Source organism: Leptonychotes weddellii, chromosome X (assembly GCF_054177405.1).
Source record: "Leptonychotes weddellii isolate Sample4059 chromosome X, ASM5417740v2, whole genome shotgun sequence".
NCBI classification, from domain to species: Eukaryota; Metazoa; Chordata; class Mammalia; order Carnivora; family Phocidae; genus Leptonychotes; species Leptonychotes weddellii.
The window spans coordinates 22942613-22962063 of NC_138385.1; the positions used below are offsets into that span (position 1 = coordinate 22942613).

The window sequence follows — 19451 nt, forward strand, 5'->3', positions numbered from 1 at the left end:
GCATGGAGCACTGGGTGTTATGCACAAACAATGAATCATGGAACACTTCATCTAAAACTAATGATGTAATGTATGGGGATTAACATAAGAATAAAAAAAATATATATATATAAAAAAAAAAAAAGTAGAGTGCAACCAACCATTCTAGTTGACCGAATATTTTTGTTAGCTGCGTTTCAGGAAGTTGAAATTTTACTTGATCCTGATGGTCAAGTTTTTAGACATCTGCATGGTGATGAAGGAGAATTTAATAATTAACCTGCGTCAGCTTGCCAGGTGAACTCAAGGAATGTCTAATTGAACAGATGGGCCCAATTCCTCCAACTAGAAGCGCTGAGGGGATTTGATTTTGTCAGCTAAGGAAAGAAAGTGAGATCCTGAGGTGAATTACTCTAGGGAAGAGAGTTTCAGAGTTCTCCCCAAGATCCTGGGGATCCTGTGTGGTGTTAATTACTCTGGCATTGTCTGAGAGAGTTGGCAGCCTCAAAGAAAAGGAAGACTCCCTTAGGCTTTCTGGGCTGTGAAATGCTCTCATAAGCAAGTAGGTTACCTGGGAGGACTCACAGAGAAATGCTAATGAAATCCATATGGTTGGTTACTTTGGGCAGATGGCCTGCATGCCCCCTTGGAAGCACCTGAAGGTTCTAGGTGGTCTTCAAGGGCAGCTCTGACTTGTGCATGGTGAAGTGGTTGAATCTGCAGGCCACAAAGGAATGGCTGAAAATGGACTAAGAGATGAGGTCAGGAGTAGTATTTTGTAACAGGGGTAGGGATGGGATCAGGAGGATGGGGAAGGGGGAGGATACAAGCGAGCTTTCTCTCTCCTCCCAAAGCCAGGCAGAAACCCACCTCTCTTCCACTGAGCCAGCAGAGATTATTTTCTTTTCTCTTCTTTTCTTCTTGGGAAATACCCCTCCCTCATGTCTCCACAGAGCCTTGTTGGGAGTCTTTACGCTTTAATTGTTCTAGTGTTGGGCCCTTCCTCTGAACTCTCCTGGGATTTGGGGCGCCTGGGTGGCTCAGTCGGTGGAGCATGGGGCTCTTGATTTCAGCTCAGGTCATGATCTCAGGGTTGTGAGATTGAACCCTGCGTCAAGTTCTGCACTCAGCTTGGAGTCTGCTTGTCCCTCTCCCTCTGCTCCTCCTCCTGCTCTCTCTCTCAAATAAATAAGTAAAATCTTTAAAAAAAAGTCTCCTGGGACTTACAGAACCCTTCCTACTTTTAGAGATCTTTCTGTGATATTATCCTCTTACTAACCCTATAAGGAAGGTAAAGCAGAGAACATTCCCTTGATAGATGAGGAAACTGAGACCAAATGCTTCTTACCCAAAGAAAAACAAGAAAGTCATGAGTGGATGTAGAACCAGAAATCATTTTCATCCTCTCTCTTTTTCTTTCCAGTTTTATCCAGCCACAACATAACCCTTGGCATATCAGAAACTATAATCAGCTGTGAATAATAGCCGTTTGCTGTGTTTGTGGCATTCACTCTAGTTTTATGGATGTCTTCCTTTTCTATGCCATCTTATCTTGGATCCTTTTGAGGTTGTCAGAGCACGGGAAAATGTCATTTAAAAGTGTGTATAGGTTTTCTTTTCTAATTGATCCATTAAGGGATATAAAGACAAAGATCAACGAGGAGATAATACAGACGCCTTAGCATGTGCTGCACCAGAGGCTCGATTCATGCATAACACCCCCTGTTTCTGTGAACACTAAAGCCAGAAAGGCAGTGAGATGGGATGGACAGAGGACCCAATCTGGACTCAGAGTTCTAGCTCTTCCCCGTGGAGCTGAGTGACATTCGGCAAGCCACAAAGCCATTTTGCCCCATGTGTTTCCTCCATGAGGTAGGGGGCAATCATACCTGTTTTGGTAGCATTGCAGGATTGTCAAGGGCATCGAATGTGGTAATGTATGTGAATAGGTGTTGCAAATTGACAGCCTGCTAGATTGTGAGCTTCCAGAGGGTAGAGGCCATTTCTGTTTTATTCATTACCTACCTGACTTTCGTGTTGGGGTTGTGAAGAATCATTAACCCTACTGTTATTCACCATGGGGTGTACCCACAGATTGGCAGGTGCGGGGAAGGAGCAACATAAAACTAAACACTGTCAGCTGCCCTGGAGGTGTGATCATCTAGTTTCCTGACATGCCTATATTTCAGGTCAGTCTGTCCCCCGAAATAACCTCCAAATATGGTGGAAAACCCTGTCTAGGTGTTTTCATGTGATTTGGCCAAAGACAGGCAGAAATTTAATTTTGTGTACGGAGATGGAGCCTCAGTGCTTAGCCTGGAACTTGGTATATGGAGTATGCTCAAAAAAAGAGTTATTATTGAAAGAGTGAAGAATACACAGTAGAATCTAGGGCATTATTATTAGCCTGTCTTCATTGCTACATTATCTCCTTTCTCTTGGAGACAGATATTAGGTGTGTTGTCAGTTGTGGGCAGTTGTCAGGTCAACCAACCTCCACTCCCTTGGAAGGTGTCCTTTCCACCCAGGTCAAGACTTGCATGCAAGGAAGACCTACAGAACCACAGATCCCTGGCTGCCAAGGGCTGGGAAAAGCCAACAGCTGTCTGGGTGTACCTTTCCCTCTTCCAGAGGCCTATGTGGTCAGGCCTCAGCATCCTCTCCTTGTGCCTGCGCCTCTACCTCCAGTCTTGACCTCTGAGGTCTAGGAGTCTTGTCGTGTACGACATAGGAAAATAAGACTGTTTTTGATAAGGTGGCATCCAAATAGCCATGTCAAAATTAAAAGACAAATTTTTCTTTCGAAAAACTGTCAAGTGGTATGTACCACAAATGTCTCTGACCTGCCATCCCTCGATGTCAACTCATCTCTGGTTGTTGCTATTATGTTGTCCCTAGTGTGTGGTTTGGCTGTGTCCTCAAACATTTGGTCTCATCATATGTGTCTTCAAACCAATTAAATCTGGTTGCAGTTGTCCAAGTATATTGTCTTTCAAAATTGCAAATTCATCATAGTACTTGGTGAGAAAATTTTTAACAAAAGGATTTTATATTTTGACATGTTTCCTAAGGCTAGGGGTTGGGTTATGGGGTTAGGGAGGTCTGTTGTGTGCATAGCTCAGTTGTAACAAAGCATAAAGATTCATGGTTAGTTTTCTTGACCATGTCAAAAGGTCAACATACTCAGCAGAGGCGCATCTGTGGGGAGACTTTTCCCCTTTCCCCATATACTTCAAAAGCCCTATAATAGGTAACTGAGAAATGTTGACATGTGGACTCCAATTGAAAATTCTTGTGTGTGTGTGTGTGAGAGAGAGGCTGGGGGAGAGAGAGAGATTCTGAATGTGTAAGCAGGATCTAAATACTATTAGTAGGGACTGTTTTTCAAATCAGTTTGGAGGGCTCTTCATTTGCAGCCTGAATTAAAAAAAAATTAAATGACCAATGACAATTAGTCAAAGAGTCCTGTGTTCAAACAAAACAATTTCCGTGAGTAATTCAGTTGTGCTACACGGGGCGTACAACGTCTGCAAGTCAGAGGACCGTGGTCTCCAGATGAAGTTCAATTCCTCTGTCCTGCCCAGGGCCCTAGAGCAACTCACTCTCTTTCCACTCCTCTCCTTTTATGTTTAATTTCTTAAAGGGGTTCAAATTCATATTAAACATTTCATTTAAAAAAAAAAACAAAAACACCTCCTTTAATCCCCTGAACTACCTTCAGTGGGGATTCGGCCAAGTCTCTGGAAAAGAAATCAAGCATCATAGTCATCTCATTATATTGCTAGGGGTCTGAAGGCAGAGAGAATGTTGGAATTGCTTTTTCTCCCAGTGCTATTTTTTTAACATGAGTCTGTAACAGGTTAAATTTCCAAAACCTAGTGGAGAATGATCATTTCGGCGCAGCTTTCGAAATCATAGCGGCATTTCCTGGGCAATGACAATAAAGCTGTCAACTGGCTTGTTAGCATGGGTACTTCCACTGTGGTTGGGACATTTCGTTTTGGAGCTGCTGTCTAAGGAAATCAGTTTGCAAGCCAAGAGGGCTGATGGTAATATTTCAGAAGTCTCTTCCAGCTGCATGCATTTTGCTCAGTCCCGCCCCCTCCCCAACCTTTCCTGATGGAACAGGCCTCTCTGTGCCCGTGACTTTAAGTGATTGTCAGATAACAGCTAAGGATAGCTGGAAAATGAGAGAAACAAAGGAATCATTTTAAAATACCATCATTTTAACGGCAGCCTTATCCAGGATGAGTAAAAATGTCTGCAGGGCAATTAGAAAGGAATTGTATTTTATTTATTTCTCTCTCTTAGTGGAAGAACTAGAGGGTTGGCCCCAGGCTGTTTTATGGTATTACCATTTGGTCCCTGAGGTTTTAGTATGTAGGAAAATCGGAAGAAATGAGCTCATGTTATGTTTGTAAATGTTGCATGTGATCTCGTTTTATTCTCTAAAGTTCAGAAGGCATGCCATTGGAGGGCCTCACTTTTTTCTTAGCATGGTGGAGTAACTGTTCTTAAAACTGCCTTGAGATCATTGGGGGGTGGGGGAAGGTGGTGACAAGCTAGTTCAGTGAAGTCCCTGAGTGAGAGATGATGTGTTCTGGCTGGCTGTCTTCTCTGATCGATGTGGTTCAAGGAGGGTGGAGTGGAGAACATGGAGAGGACAGATGGCTTCCGTTGGCACCCCCCCGCCCTGATTATATGAATACCAACCTTACCCTTTGTTAGGTCTACGTGACATTTTCAATACAAGCAGGCTAAAAAAGTAGATTTTTCTAGATTGCTCAGTTTCACTCTTAGATCATCAACCTTTGTGTGCTGCCTGAAAGAACTTCCCCACAGAATCCTAATGCTGTCACCAGCGACCATTTGGAGAAAAAGAAAAGTGGTGCGTGAGAATTAGAAAATGATTTCCATTTTCTTATACCTAGAAATATCCAGCTCCCTCTCTAATCAGATTTTCATAACAACTCCATTTCTATACGAATTACTCATTGGCTGTAAAGGTCACTAGGAATTGGTGAACATTAGAAACAGCAAACCAATTAGAATGTGGCAATAGCTATGTTCAGAATTGGATGTTGATTAAAATTGGCTCTGGTAATATGATGCTTTTTAATGAAACCATCATTGAATGGATTAGCAGACACTTTCCTGGTTTTTGAGAAAGACACAAAATGCATGGGCGGGGGTGGGGTCTGGGTATGGGGACAATGACTATTTGGTCACGCTTTCCAGTCTTAATGCTAATCAATCTTCCCAGAGAGGTCTTTTGCTGGCAGTATGGATGAATGGTCTTTGAAAGCTTAACGGGAATTGATGCCATCTATCGATTACCATTTAAAGCACACCTTCCTAATTTCTAATCGTTTTTGAAGGTAAAATGCTTTCCAATGGAACACGTATCTCTTATCAGAGGGTCCAAGTCTGGTGTCTTGATAGCCTAAGTGATCAATTACCTCATACAGCAACTTGATGCCGATTGGGATGCTGTTGAAGGTTGATACCAAAACCAGCTTGCCATGGAGCTGATTATGTGCTGACTACTCAGCAGATGGAAATCCCTGGCTTGCTGCCCTGAAACATGCGAATGATTTCATGCAGGCAGGGGATTATTCCGAGATAAGTTTCTGGGACTGCCATAGTGGTGAGGGTCAAGGCCAGCTTAGTTCCAAAAGGTCTTCATTGGTGGTTCCAATACTGGGCCCCTCTCCCTGGCTGGGGATTTTGATCTGCTTGGTAAACAGTGGTAGAAGTGAGAAAGGGATATCCAGAGCCATTGAGAATTCTTGAAAGCATCCCAGAACTAATGCTTTCTTTTTTAGGGAATGAAAACAGTTTTTAGCTAATTGCTATAATTTTAAGAAAGGTACTCCTGGTTTCCCAGGAAGCAATTGGACAAAGCTCACGATAATACATGCAGAAATCTATTTCTTACTGATTTCTTGAAATAAGCTGGTTTTGAACCAACATCTATTTACCCTGGACTTGGAGGAAAGGTCAGTAATTAGACCCACCATCCAATAACTTGATTATTGGCTGGAGAGACTAAGTGTTTCCCTTTTACCTACTACATAAGTGGCTTCTGGATCATTGCTATAAGCAGTTTTACTGGCGACAGTAGCCGGCAGTGGTAATGTATAGAATGGGCTCATTTTCTAATCACCATACTTTCCTGCTTGGGGCAACTAAAGCAACATTTGAGTTCTTAAACACTCCGCTGGTGGCCTTTCCTATAGTTCAGTTGGTATAGAACAAAGATCTTGATAGTTTATGTAAAAGTGGCTTGTCCATCCTATTTTCTTTCTATAATTTTCTGCTTCGATCTCCTTTCATCTTTCCTCTTGGCAGTGTTTATGCAGCTTTACTAACTTCTGCTCATGAACACCTTGCTGTTTCCCCACTAAGATCTGGCCGATGATGGGGTGGTGGGCGTGGAATAAGTGTACTCAAGAAATTTAAATAATTACCAGCCTCCCTGAAAATTGAATTATCAGCATGGATATGAATCCTTGAAACAAGCATAAAACATTTCAATAGGAAACCATTGTCTAAAATAGAATATGCAATTTGAGAGTCTGTCACTCCTCAGAGTCTTAGGCAGAGCCATGTACCTACCTTCTGTGAACTGCTGAGACATAATAAAATCATGCTTTCGTAAAAGCTAGAAAGGACAACGCATATTATTTAGTTCAGTCCCCTCATTTCTCAAGCAAGGCGATGGAGGCTGACAGAAGTGAAATGACTTGCCCAAGGACAAACAATCCCTGTGTGGCAGGGGTGGGATTCAAACCTGGGAATTCGAGACTTGCGCTCTCAATATGCCCCTTGTAATGCTGCACACAAGTCTTAGTTGTCAACAACAACGAATTGGGTCACCAACCAAGCCGTGCTGTATTTAAGACGCTCTGCTTTGATAACATCCCCACACTTTCCCCACCCTCCTTTAAAACCCCTGTGAATTTGCCTTTGTGAGAAGACGATAAAATAAAAAGCAGCCGGCCCAATTCATGGCAAAGCACTTACTCGGAAGAATTCTTTTGTCGAACCGGAGTCCAGGGTCCCATACGCAATTTCCGTCTGCTTAGCTAAGTCTTCAGCACTCTCTATGGGAGAGACCATTCTCTCTACAGTCAGAAAAGCAGCGAGATTGGCAGTATAGGACGAAATGATGATCAGGGTGAAGAACCACCAAACCCCTCCGACAATGCGCCCGGACAGCGACCTACGAGACAAAACAAAGACCAATCCAGACCCGGAGGAGCCGAATTTCAGTTTAAAAAAATCCGTATTTTTATTTCTGGAAAGAGAAGTGGTTTCAGGATAGTTGACGTAGATGATGTCAGGGAATTAAAACACCAAACCAAAGTAACAAGTTCACAGCATTCCATGTCATGACGACAGATGATGATGGTACATGGATAATGCTCTTTGGGCATTTATGGCTTGTAAAGCAGGATTTTTTTTAAAATCCTAGGAAAGATATCTTCTTACCAGCTCCTGCTTACATGTAAGAACTGTACTTATCAGATTCTCTTCCCGTGTGAGCTCTCCCACCTCCTTTAAGGCCAGCGGTTCTCAGCCTGCACGGTAGGATCACCCGGGATCTTCATTAAAAAAATCTCATGCTCAGGCCTACCCAACACCAGTTAAATCAGAGCCTGGGAAGTGGGACCCAGACATACATTTTTTAAAGCTCACCAGGTGATTACGGGGTACAGCCAAGGCTGAGAACCACTGATGTAAGCTGATGTCATGGGAGAAACACAGAGTCAAAAAGCCTCACATATTTGAAGAGAAATGGGTCAGTGGAGGGGTACTCTTCACTCTGAGTTTAGTAAATTTAATAAAGACTTTGCCATTTTGTGGAGTTGGTCACCCGTGAGGCAAGGAGCCATGAGATAATATTTATTAGGATCTTAATAGAAATGGCTAGTGGAGCTCAGGAGCTTAACTCCAGGGATCAAAACTTTCCCCTTTTACAAACCAAGCCTTAGCACACAGGACAGGCCTCAAGTGAAGTAGGGAACTACCTGTATAATAGAATCTGCCAGGCACTAAAAGGTTTGTTTCCACCCCTACCTCCCCCCACCCCCAATAACCAAACAAAACCATCCTCACCAGCCTGCCATAGAAATTCTTCGGATTGGAATCACCCTCTGCGTTTTCTTTAGAAGACTTGGTCAAAATGTTAACCAGTAACTTCAATAGAACCTATTATCACGTGATCTTGGATGAGCCAATCCAATTAGTAGAGAATGGGACAGAAGACGGGTGAGTTGTCACAGGGGAACATTTGGTTCTTTAAAGGTAGCCACGCCTTTGGCACTCCGTGGGGTGTTTGTGAACACGCAGACTCAGATATATCTGAGTGTTCAAGAACTTGAGCTTCGGACGCATCCCTGGTGATTGCAGTGGTCTGCAGACCAAGCTGAGGAATATTGTTCTCCTACCTCAATGATTCTCGACTCCGCCTGCACATCAATATCATCTGGGAAGCTTGAGATGAAAGAAAACAAAACATGCACAAAAATGCCTGGGCTCCACCCCGGACCAACTGAATCAGACCCTCCGGGGCCGGGGTTAGGCCGAAGCAGTAGCATATGTATAAAGCGCTGGTGCAGCCGGGATTGGGAGCAACGGTCCTGTACCGTGAATGCTGCCCAGGGAGAGGGTCTGTGGGGAGTCAGGGGCCAGGGAGGGCCCCGGATGCTCAGGGATGGGATGCGGCTCGGCTCGTTCAGAGGCAGCTTCGTCTCCTTCACAGTGTTGCTGAAGGCTGGCTCTGGCTGCAGAAATGAAAATCTGGTCCCTAGGTTTTATAAAACATCGCCACATTCTCTCTAGGCTAGTTCTCTCCGTGGCAGAGCTCCATCCTGATTAGGCTCTGCTCTCCCATGCCCAGAAAAGCTCGCAGGAAAAGAACCCACTCTGTCATGAAGGGAAGAATCGGCGCAGGGGCCTGGCACATCCCCAGGCTCTGTGGGAAAGAGGGCAGTTCTGGGCTGAAAGCCGGCAAATCAAGCTCGTCTCTGTTTGTACTGGCATTTGACCACTTCGAAGCAAATTTAAATTCCCGTGTCCCAAGATAAACTTTTATTAGCCTCTGGAAAATTCAGTTGTTTTTGACTTTACATTCTGGTCAAATAGTTTTGGCAGGTGTTTTGATAAATGGTGTTCTTTATTGATGAACTAAAACAAAGCTACTTGATTTTTTGAAGTCTGTCATTCCTATTGGTTCCTGGATGCTTAAAACCACCCTTCCTTCTTTATTTTTGAACACACTTTCTGCCTTTCAGATGTGAAAATCTGCTTTGCAACGGATTTCTCTAACTAAGGGTTATATTCTCTCAGTATCTCCTCTGGGAACATGTCCCTCTTAATCAGAAGAGGTAAAAACATTGGGATGAGGCAGAAAGAATGTGTCCAAATGCTAAACGTTTACAGGATATTTCAGTTAGGAATTTAGACCTTTATAGTCTTTCTTCATTGTTGCCATATATATTTAATTTATCCTCGACTGATCTGACTCTGGCAATAATTTTACCACAGAAAAGATTAATATTTCAAAGTAGCATCTGTAGTAATAGGGTTATAAAAATGATAGCAATAATAGCTAACCCTTACTGAGCCCTTCCAGACTGTTCTGATTGCTTTGGGTTCACATGGGTCAACTCTTTCAATCCTTCCTCTCTATGGTTAGGTACTATTTTTGCAGATTAGAAAACAGAGGCATTTTACAGATAAAGAGACTGAGGCATGGAGAGGAGAAATAGGAAATAAATAAACTATACTTAGAAAATAGGAAAGAAATACCCACATTTTGGTGCTACAAAACAGTCATAGTTCGTCTAAGAAAATCCAGAATGGTGTATACATTACAGATGATGCAATTTTCTGACAATAACTGAGAATTATAGTTGTAGGAAAAGCAAACATGTTTGGATAATTATTGTTTATTATCTGTTGTTCATTTGGAATGGAACTGGGGAAGCTATCCTTATTTGGAATGATGGGGTTTTCCTGAGACCAAGAGGAGAACTGATTTTGGAGTATTTCCAGAATCATGGTTTGGTATGGAAAGGGGTGTATTAAGCTGCTGCAAATACCAGTGGCAGTTTATGCATTGTCTACTTGAAATGGGGAGAAAAATAAAGTAATTTATGGAAATTGCACTTGTGCCATTCTATCAAGGCTAATGGACTGCGTCTGTATGATCTAAAATCAAGCCTGCCCATGCTAATCTGGTTATTTGGCCACCATAATAGGTGACCCAGATAATCATGTGGTTGATCTGTAGGACTTAGCTGAGATTGGCTGTTGACATGACTGAAAATAAACCTAAATGCAAAATGGTCATTTTTGTGGCCTCTTGTATACATGGCTATTGACTCGGGCAACTGTGTGGTTAATATGATGATATTCCTATGTGCATGGAGAATTTTGGTGAATATTCACATAGAAATGGTATAATAGTATCCACAAGCCTCAGCAGAGATGGAAAAGGAGCTTCCTTGGAATCTGTGTGAAATGCACAAGCTTGCATTCAACATTTTCCCCTCAAGGCAGCAGTAGCTTTGACAAGAGTCTTGGTGGAATTTCTACCGCTTTCTTTCCTTTATGGCATGAATGCCTAAATCCTTTCACTGAGAAAAGGTACAGTGGAACTCACAGGGAAGAAGCTCTGTAAGAATTTTTACATTTCCCTTTTCTCATTAATGAAACTAGAGCCATTTAATAACCCACATTTCACACAGAGGCTATATAAAAAGTGACTGATGGGTCAGCCCCATGACATTTTTAAAAGGATCTATTAAAACAAGACAAGACTTTATAGTTGAGTTAAAAAGACCTGTCATTTTCCAGTTTCTTCCCCTCCATTAATGCAGCTTCAAAATGTTTAACATTCATTTCAAATAGTTTTGTTGCACAAGACAGATTTTGAGGTTGGCATAATGAAATGGCTATAAAATGCTGCACATTTAGTATTTATAAAAATGCATTATAAGGAGCATATCGTACCTTTTGAAGAAATGTAAGAGGAAGTGAATGAAAGTAGATTAGCAACAAGAGAAAAACGACATAAAACACCACAAAATAATATACAACGCTCTTGTTATCTGTAATCATACGGAAGTAGAGTTTCCAAGTTAATAATAAAATGTATTTTATGACCTCGGGAATAATAATAAAAGTGAGCTATGTGCTATAACCTTCAGCCTGTAAGTAAATTTTGAAATCTGCACTTTACTAGCTTTGCAAGATCAAGAGCTGAAACTGTGACCACTTCTCTTGTGCACAAACTCTTCATCACACTCTCTCGCCCCATTCTTTCTTCCAAAGTATGTGTCTTTTCTACACTCTATTCAATGCCGATTCTATGACAGATTTTTAAAAAATGTGCAGAATCAATCTTTGGCTCGTATAGTATTTTCTGATGGGAATAAGAAACCATCTCCCGAAGACTGAGAACTATGGCCTTCAGCCAGAAAAGTCATAAAATGGTTGCAATAAAAATTCTGCTATTACATCATTAATTGATCCCCACATCACTACTACTTTGAAGGGAATTTGCAGTAGGATGAGACTCTGGTCAGACATCAGCAAAGGAAAGGCTATTGTTTAAAATGGAGCTCCCAAATCCTGTAGTCTTTGGTCCCATTCATTTCATACCCTTCGTGTCTTTTATTATTTGGCTTGTATTTTCCGTTTGACAAAAAGATCTGTATGTCAACTAACCTGGATAGATGCCCTGCCTGCTCCTCTCAAGTCTCTGATAATTTGCAGAATTAGAGAAGAGTAATGCCTTTGGAACAATATGCACACAGTAATCAGATTCAAGTTAGCGTGTCCCCTCCAGTTTCTCGGCTAGAATTCCCCCAATCCTCCCATTTTCAACTTAGTTAGCCCTCAGATGGCCCTGCAGCTTCGAAGAGAGTCAGCAGGGGGAGCATTTGTCTGGAAGGACTCGGACTTTGGACTGCTCAGTAAGGTTCTATCCAAGTTTTACAAAGGAAATAAATGACAGATTTAAAAAATTGTAACGTTCTGTCAATATCAGTAAATCATTATAGAATATACAATCAAAACATTTGCACGAGCTGTAATCCTTAAGGAGGGTACTATATGGATTCAAGAAGGCAAGTTGTTGGTTATTTCTCATCAGGAATCAGCTATGTGGCACTGCCTACAATTTCAACTGTATTCCCAAGGAGTTTTAGGGACTCACATGCAAGTAAAATATTAACTGTTAGTATTTGTGAAATTAGGGTGGTGAAGAGCAGCCAGTTTAATAAGGAGGATGGCTATCCTTTACTGAGAACTTACTGTACGTATGCCAGGTACTATGCTTTACACTTTACAGATGAGGAACTGAGAATTAGCCAGATTTAGTAACGTGCCCCAAGTTACACAACTCCTAAGCTGATTGCGAATCCAGTGAGACTAAATCCCGCACCCGCGTACTTAACCCCTACGTGCTACCTCCATCTGGCTACACCCACTGCCGATCTCCCCATCCCCCTCTGGCGCAAGAGGGTTGAGTGGAATCTCCTCATAATTTCTTCTCCCGACTGCCCCAAACAAATCAGTTTGTATATGGATATAACCTCAGCTGATCACCTTGATTAGCCTCTCTAAAGGCAATTCAGCCTCTAGCTGAATTGTTCACTCCGAACAACTGGAGTAGTTGAAAATATCAAACCTAATATTGACACGGGCTCTTTAAGCTTCTAAGCCCCTGACAATACCTTTATTTGATGGAAATACAATGACGCTCCGCATGCTGTCTCACTGCTGATTTCCCACTCTTTTACTCTGAGTGGACCCACACCCGGCAGCATTTTAAGTGCTCACTGCCTAAAACTTTCTTTAACAGCCCGGGCGCCGGCAGAGTTTCATCGGAGGTCGGGAGACTGGAAAATAGTCCTGGGCACGCACATGAGGAAAAGAATGGAACAAGCAAATGCACCTTCAGGTCGGGAGTGGGAGGCAGTGTGTGGTAGTGGGAACAGTTATACTGCTGGCTCTTAAAACCCCTTGATCCTGACCTCCACCACAGTATCTCTCTGCATAGGGTTCTTTTGTCTCTGTTGTGAAAAAAGCAGCATGAAGTGGAATGGCATAGGGTGTGGAGTTGGAGTTAGGTTTGAATATGGGCTCTGCCATTAGCTGTGTGACTGGGCCAATTATTTACCCCGAGCGCCACCTTCTTCAACTTAAAACCAAGCACATGGCGGCAGTGTTTGGAGGATTAAAATCCACAGGATAATGGAGGAAAAGCGCCCATACGTGGTGGGAGCTCAGCGAAGGCTGTTTCCCCTCTGTCCTCAGGACACAGAAGCAGTTGGGTTAATTTATCTGACATCTCCTCCTGCTCTGATAGTTGATAGTTCTACTTTAAAATGTGGTCTCTTATAATTCCTTGAATTGCTTCAATTTTGGGAAAAGTCAGAGTGTGCAATGCATGTTCACATTCGGCGCTTTCTGGAGAGTCTGCCTTCTAAGTGTGGCCATTAAACAGAAATAAAGTATAACACTGGAATTTGCTGTCAAGGAAACCATGAATCTTAGAGCGCAACTATGTCACTATCAGGAATTTCGAAATCTGTTAGTAGAAAAGCACATTTCAGTGGAATTACTGTTATACAATTGAGCACAAATATATAACCAATAGAGCTCTCAAGACAAGGAGAAATGCGTATGCTACAATGTATAAAATTTTATCAAAAGGCTTAAAGATATAATCTCCTTTGAAGGACACAAAAGACAATATTGAAAGAGGGATCATCCATTTGGTAGAAAATATACAGAGTAATAATTTATTACGCAAAAGCACAAAAGGGGGAATATATGTTACTCTAGACTGGTGTTATTCCATAGCCTGTGGGTCCCACTGCTGGGTTGAGTTGCAACCAGCATTTAAAACAGCATGGCATGCTGTAAGGGTAATGTTTGGTGATGCTTATATATATACATATATATATATATATATATATATATATACATACATACATACACACACACACCGACTCATGATGGAAAATGTATTTCGTACTGAGGGACATGGTCAAAAAGTTTGAAAGCCATTGCTCTATATGACAGTATCTAGTGCAGTGTCATGATATATGTATCCTGGGAAACAAAAAAGGATTTGTAGCTTAAATTCTGCTACAAAAAAAAAAAATCTATCCAGCTTGTCACTTTCAGGTCATCATCTTTAAGTTAGTACTTAATGAAGCAATATGCATAAATACTTCTAAAAACAGATAGCTTTTGAAGAGTCCTGTTTGAGTATACAGAGTAGTATGTAGCACTCCGGTGGGGATATCACAAATTTAGTTTTGAAAATTCACTTAGAGAAACCGATAAAATCTCTAGCCTTAATGACTCTTTAGCATTGCCTCAACACAGATTATCAGCCATGTTAAAAATCACTCAATTAAGGATTGTTCAGAACCCTCGTCTCTAAGTGAACGTTTTAAAAAAATAAGAAAAAAAAGAAACTAGCAAAATAAATGAACTCCCAGATGGTATCACAAAATGATACACATTATAAGCACAAAAGGAACAGGGAGTGAAATCATTTGGAGTATCTGACCAAGCAGATTGAGAGTGGCAAAAGGTATGACTTAGACAAAAGAAGCTTGCCCCATACACGTTACATTAGAAATTTGAAGATGGTTACCCATGAGTTATGCTGCAAATCTTCATTTGAAATGTTTTGTGCTCCAGGTGGATAATCTTAAAATGAAGTATGCTGTAAAACCACAGTAGGTGACCTCCTGAGTCCTTATATTCTAAATGAAAATCCCCATATGTTTGTATAATGGACTCTAGTCAGTATTTGGATTAATGTTCAATTTTGCCAAAAGTACAACTTTTTATTTCAGAAAAATAAATAATAATATAATTTAAAAATAAATAAATAATTCCCCCCCCCCACTGATTTTAAAGATACCACATTTGCTTACAATATTTTATGATTATGAATTCAACACTGTTTTTGTTTAGGTGAATTACCACTAAAATAAGTGGGCGAGGTCCAGGACATTCACATTCAATATTTTCAATGGCTTCGCTGAGATAAAATTTGCATTTCATCAAATTCACCAATGTAAGTGTACAATGAATGAGTTTAGTCAACTTAAGAGTTGTGCAGCCATCGCCACAATCCAGTTTTGGAACATTTCCCTCACCCTGAAAAGTTCCTTCATGCTCATTTGTGCTTAATCCTGACAGGGCCAAGACGAGAGTGAGACCAGTGAGGCTTTTACCCCATGCACAAAATTTAGAGGGGTACCAAAATCTCATTAATCAAGATAAATAACATTTCAGTGCAATATTTTTAAGAAAATCAAGATTAATTCAAAAAAGCCATGATGAACAAATATCAGAATTTTAAATACTGAATTTGCCCCTTGTGCTTGCTGTACGCAGCCTTGCCTGCCTCAGCCTAATCCTCATCCTTCTTAGCTTCACTCTGCTCCCTCTAAGTCCCTAGAGACTTTCTGTCTCTATGGGTTTGCCTATCCTGGACAAATGGAACAATGCAATAAGGGACATTCAATAAACAGAATTCAATAAATGGAATCATATAATATGTGGCCTTTTGTGTCTGGCTTCTTTCATGTAGCATCATGTTTTCAAAGTTCATCCATGTTGTAGCATATCAGTAGCTTGTTCTTTTTAATTGCCAAATAGTATTCCATTGGATGGATATGCCACATTGTGTTCATCCATTCACTTGTTGATGGACATGTGGGTTGTTTCCACTTTTTGGTTTTTATAAAGCTCCTATGAACATTTATAAGTCTTTGTGTGATATAGGTTTTCTTTTCAGTAAATAAGTAGAATTGCCGTGTCATATTTTAAGTGTGTGTCTAACTATAAGAGTCTGTGGAACTGTCTTCCTATTTGGTGGCAGCATTTTGCATTCACCCTACTAATGGATAAGAGCTATAGTCATTCTGCATCCTTGCCACCACTTGGTACTGTCTTTTTTATTATAGCCATTCTAGAGGATATATAGAGGTATCTCACTGTGATTTTAATTTGCTTTTCCCCAATGACTAATGATGTTGAACATCTTTACATGTGATTATTAGCCATTTGTATATCTTCGTTGGGGAAAGGTCTATTCAAATATTTTGTCCGTCTTAAAAATTGGGTTGTCTTCTTTATAGTGAGTTGCAAGAAATCTTTATATATTCTGGATATAAGTCCTTTATCAGATGTATCATTTGCTAATATTTTCTCCCAGTCTGTGGCTTGTCTTTTCATTTTCTTAATGATATCTTTTGAAATGTGAAAGTTTTGAATTTTAATGAAGTCCAGTTTGTCAATTTTTAAAAAATGGATTGTTCTTTTTTGTGTTTTGAAAACTCTTTGTCCAATCCGAGATCATATAGACTTCCCCTTAGGTTTTCTTTTTTTTTTCTCTTATGTTTTCTTTCAGTACTTTTATAGTTTTAGTTATGAAACTTGGGCGAGATACTACAATGAATAGTTCTAGGCAGTCTAAGAGTGAAATGAAAAAGGTAGGACAGTGAAAGGGGAAAGTAGGAGGGCTTTTAAGAAGAGTTCTATATTCTTTCAAATTTTTTCTAGATCCCATCTCTAGACAAATGAGAAAATGTTTTAGCTCACTTAAGGAGGAAACCATGCCTGATTGATCTGATCAAGATTTAGTATTAGCTTTATCCAAATAATATTAATATTAGCTGATAATGCTGCCTTTATCCAGAGTCCAAATGTTTGCTATAATAGATATAACTATACAATACCATAGAAATGCATGAAGGACATTCAGAACAACACCAAAACACACTCACTTTATGGATGCAAGCAAACAAAATGGCTTGATGATAATTTGTTGTTGGATGGAATGTTAAATGAAAGAAATCTGGACTTGAGATGGGTGAATACCAGATGTACATGAATGGATCATGGCCACAGAATGCAAGGAGGCATTGGGTATGACATGGAAACAAACCTTGGAGAAATATCACATCCTTGCTGCATAAAGGCACCCAAGGAAAACCAAAGACTGTTAAATATTCCAAATTCATTTGGAGGGTCAGGAGGGCTTTGTGGATCACGAGGTTCTTCATTGTTGTCTTCCAAGTGCCATTCATAGGGGCTGAATCTGCTGACTAGGAAAAGAACTACGCTGACTCCAATGTAAGCAAAGACGATGCACATCCAGATTTCATAAGCCAAGGGATCCAGAAATGAGAATACACCTGGTTTTGACTTCTGAGGCTTCTTTATCATGATGGAAATGCCCAGGCTCATAAATGGCTTTGAGAAATCTATGACTTCTTCACGAACCAGGGTTATAGTGAGTGGAGCAACCGCTATATCAGCCCTCTGGAAAAAAAAATTTGACTTTTAGAGACAGTATTTCCATTAGTCATTTGCTAGTTACTATACCTCTTTGGTGGAAATATAAACTCTTAGATCACTATAACCAATTGATCTGTCAATGCTTTGGTCAGAAAAGTAGTAGCATTCGATGGGTTCTAAAACGCTTTAACTCGATGGTAAGTAAGAAAAGGACACCGGTGGCCTTTTGTCCTTTGTGACCTATTGCCTTAGGGCAACCAACTCAATTTTTTTCTTTGATTTTTTTTTTTTTTTGCTATCTTGCAACTCAACTTGTACTTCCTTGTGACAGATCACTGCTTAACTCTTTTAATTTTTTTTAAAGTAAGTTCTACACTTAACGTGGGGCTTGAACTCATGATCCTGAGATCAAGAGTCACATGCTCCACCGACTGAGCCAGTCAGGCGCCCCGATCACTCCTTAACTCTTGTTTTCTTAAAGACTCATTTATTTATTTGAGAGGGGGGGGTGGGGAGGGCAGAGGGAGAGGGAGAGATAGAATCTCAAGCACACTCTGCGCTGAGCGCAGAGCCTAACGCAGGGCTCAATCCCATGACCCCGAGATCATGACCTGAGCTGAAACCAAGAGTCAGACACTTAACTGACTGAGCCACCCAGGCACCCCAACTCTTGTTTTTTTAATTTTAATTTTCATGCTTTTATGTCTTAGCTTCCTCACATAACTGGGAGTTCTTGAGAAGCAAGCATATAGTCTAGACTCCTTATACGTGCCTCCCTCCCCACCATGAGGGGCAACACAGGACTACAGTCCTCAGTTTAATACTTGAGTGTTTGCTATTATTCTTGAGTTATTTTCTCCAGAGAATGTCTATTAAAACATAGGTTCTTTAAAGGCAGGGACTCAATCTTCTGGGTTTTTTCTTTTTTTTTATCTATCACTGCAGCACATCCTAAATAAAGAAACTCTGGATGCCTAGAAAATTAGTTGTTGACTATTGAATATAATCTATGCAAACATGAAAGAATTCTGCATGGGCAATAACAAGGCTAAAGCAGTTCTTAGAATACATATTAATTTCTATAAGAAGCCATCATGTCTAGTGATAAATATCAGTGTAGCACTCATGCGTATTGGATCAATAAAATAAATGTGTCAGTAGTGCCCTGCATAATGGGCTCAGGCAAAGGCAGACAATGTTTTTGTATTAATCCCATGAAAAAAGGCATTAGGAATTTCTTTTCTTTTCTTTTCTTTCTGGCACTAGGAATTTCTGCACTTATTTCTTTGGCCTTCCACAATTGTTCCTCTACCCCAGTAGTAGGTTTAGTATACTTTAGTCTGGAGCCAGGCCTTAAAATACACACCTAGAAAAATGCTTCTAAGGAAAGCCTTTTGGATGGTATATCAGATATGAAGTAAAAACACCAATTTTGGCGGACTTGGGCGGCTCAGTCAGTTAAGCGCCTGACTCTTGATTTTGCCTCAGGTCATGATCTCAGGGACATTAGATCGAGCCCGGTGTCAGACTTCATGCTGGGTGTGGAGCCTGCTTAAGATTCTCTCTGCCTCTCCCTCTACCCCTCCCCCTGCTTGCGCGCGCACGCGCACTCTCTTGCTATCTCAAAACAAAAAACAAAAACAAAAGGACCAATTTTGATAATTCTTTTTCTACATTAAATAGTTATACCTCAATATCCTTACCAGTGGGGAGAGGTGGAGGAGGAATGATGAAGTCTGAGATACAGGATGTTTTAAAAGAAATGTTTTACTACCTTGAGTCCCATATGGTGACTCAAACTGATTAAAAAACACATCTTAATTAATTTAAAGGGAAATTCAGATAATAAACAGCCAGCTAACATTTATTCAGTGCTTACTCTGTGTGTAAGCACCTTGTATATATTATCTTATTTAATTCTCTCAGCAAACTTAAGGTTGGCACATAATCATTCCCATGTTAAAGGAGAAACTGAGGTCTGGGATTAGAAGCCTGGTCTTCAGATTTCAGAACTCATGTCCTTTTATTCTTTCAGGTTTTTATTTAAATTCTAGTTACTTAACATACAGTATAATATTTGTTTCAGGAGTGATTCATCACTTATATATAACACCCAGTGCTCATCA

General features: G+C 40.6%; 1 protein-coding gene across 6 annotated transcripts in view; it reads right to left on the minus strand.

Moving 5' to 3' along the window:
- The window catches only part of GRIA3 (glutamate ionotropic receptor AMPA type subunit 3), a 275024-nt gene that overhangs the window by 51156 nt on the left and 204417 nt on the right, over positions 1–19451 (minus strand). For all 6 annotated transcript variants that reach the window (XM_081808311.1, XM_081808310.1, XM_081808309.1 and 3 more), the window contains 2 exons: positions 16973–17349; positions 7006–7204 (listed from right to left, as the gene is read on the minus strand). In XM_081808311.1, the coding sequence (XP_081664437.1) occupies positions 7006–7204; positions 16973–17349 (576 nt within the window). The remainder of the gene's footprint in view (positions 1–7005; positions 7205–16972; positions 17350–19451) is intronic.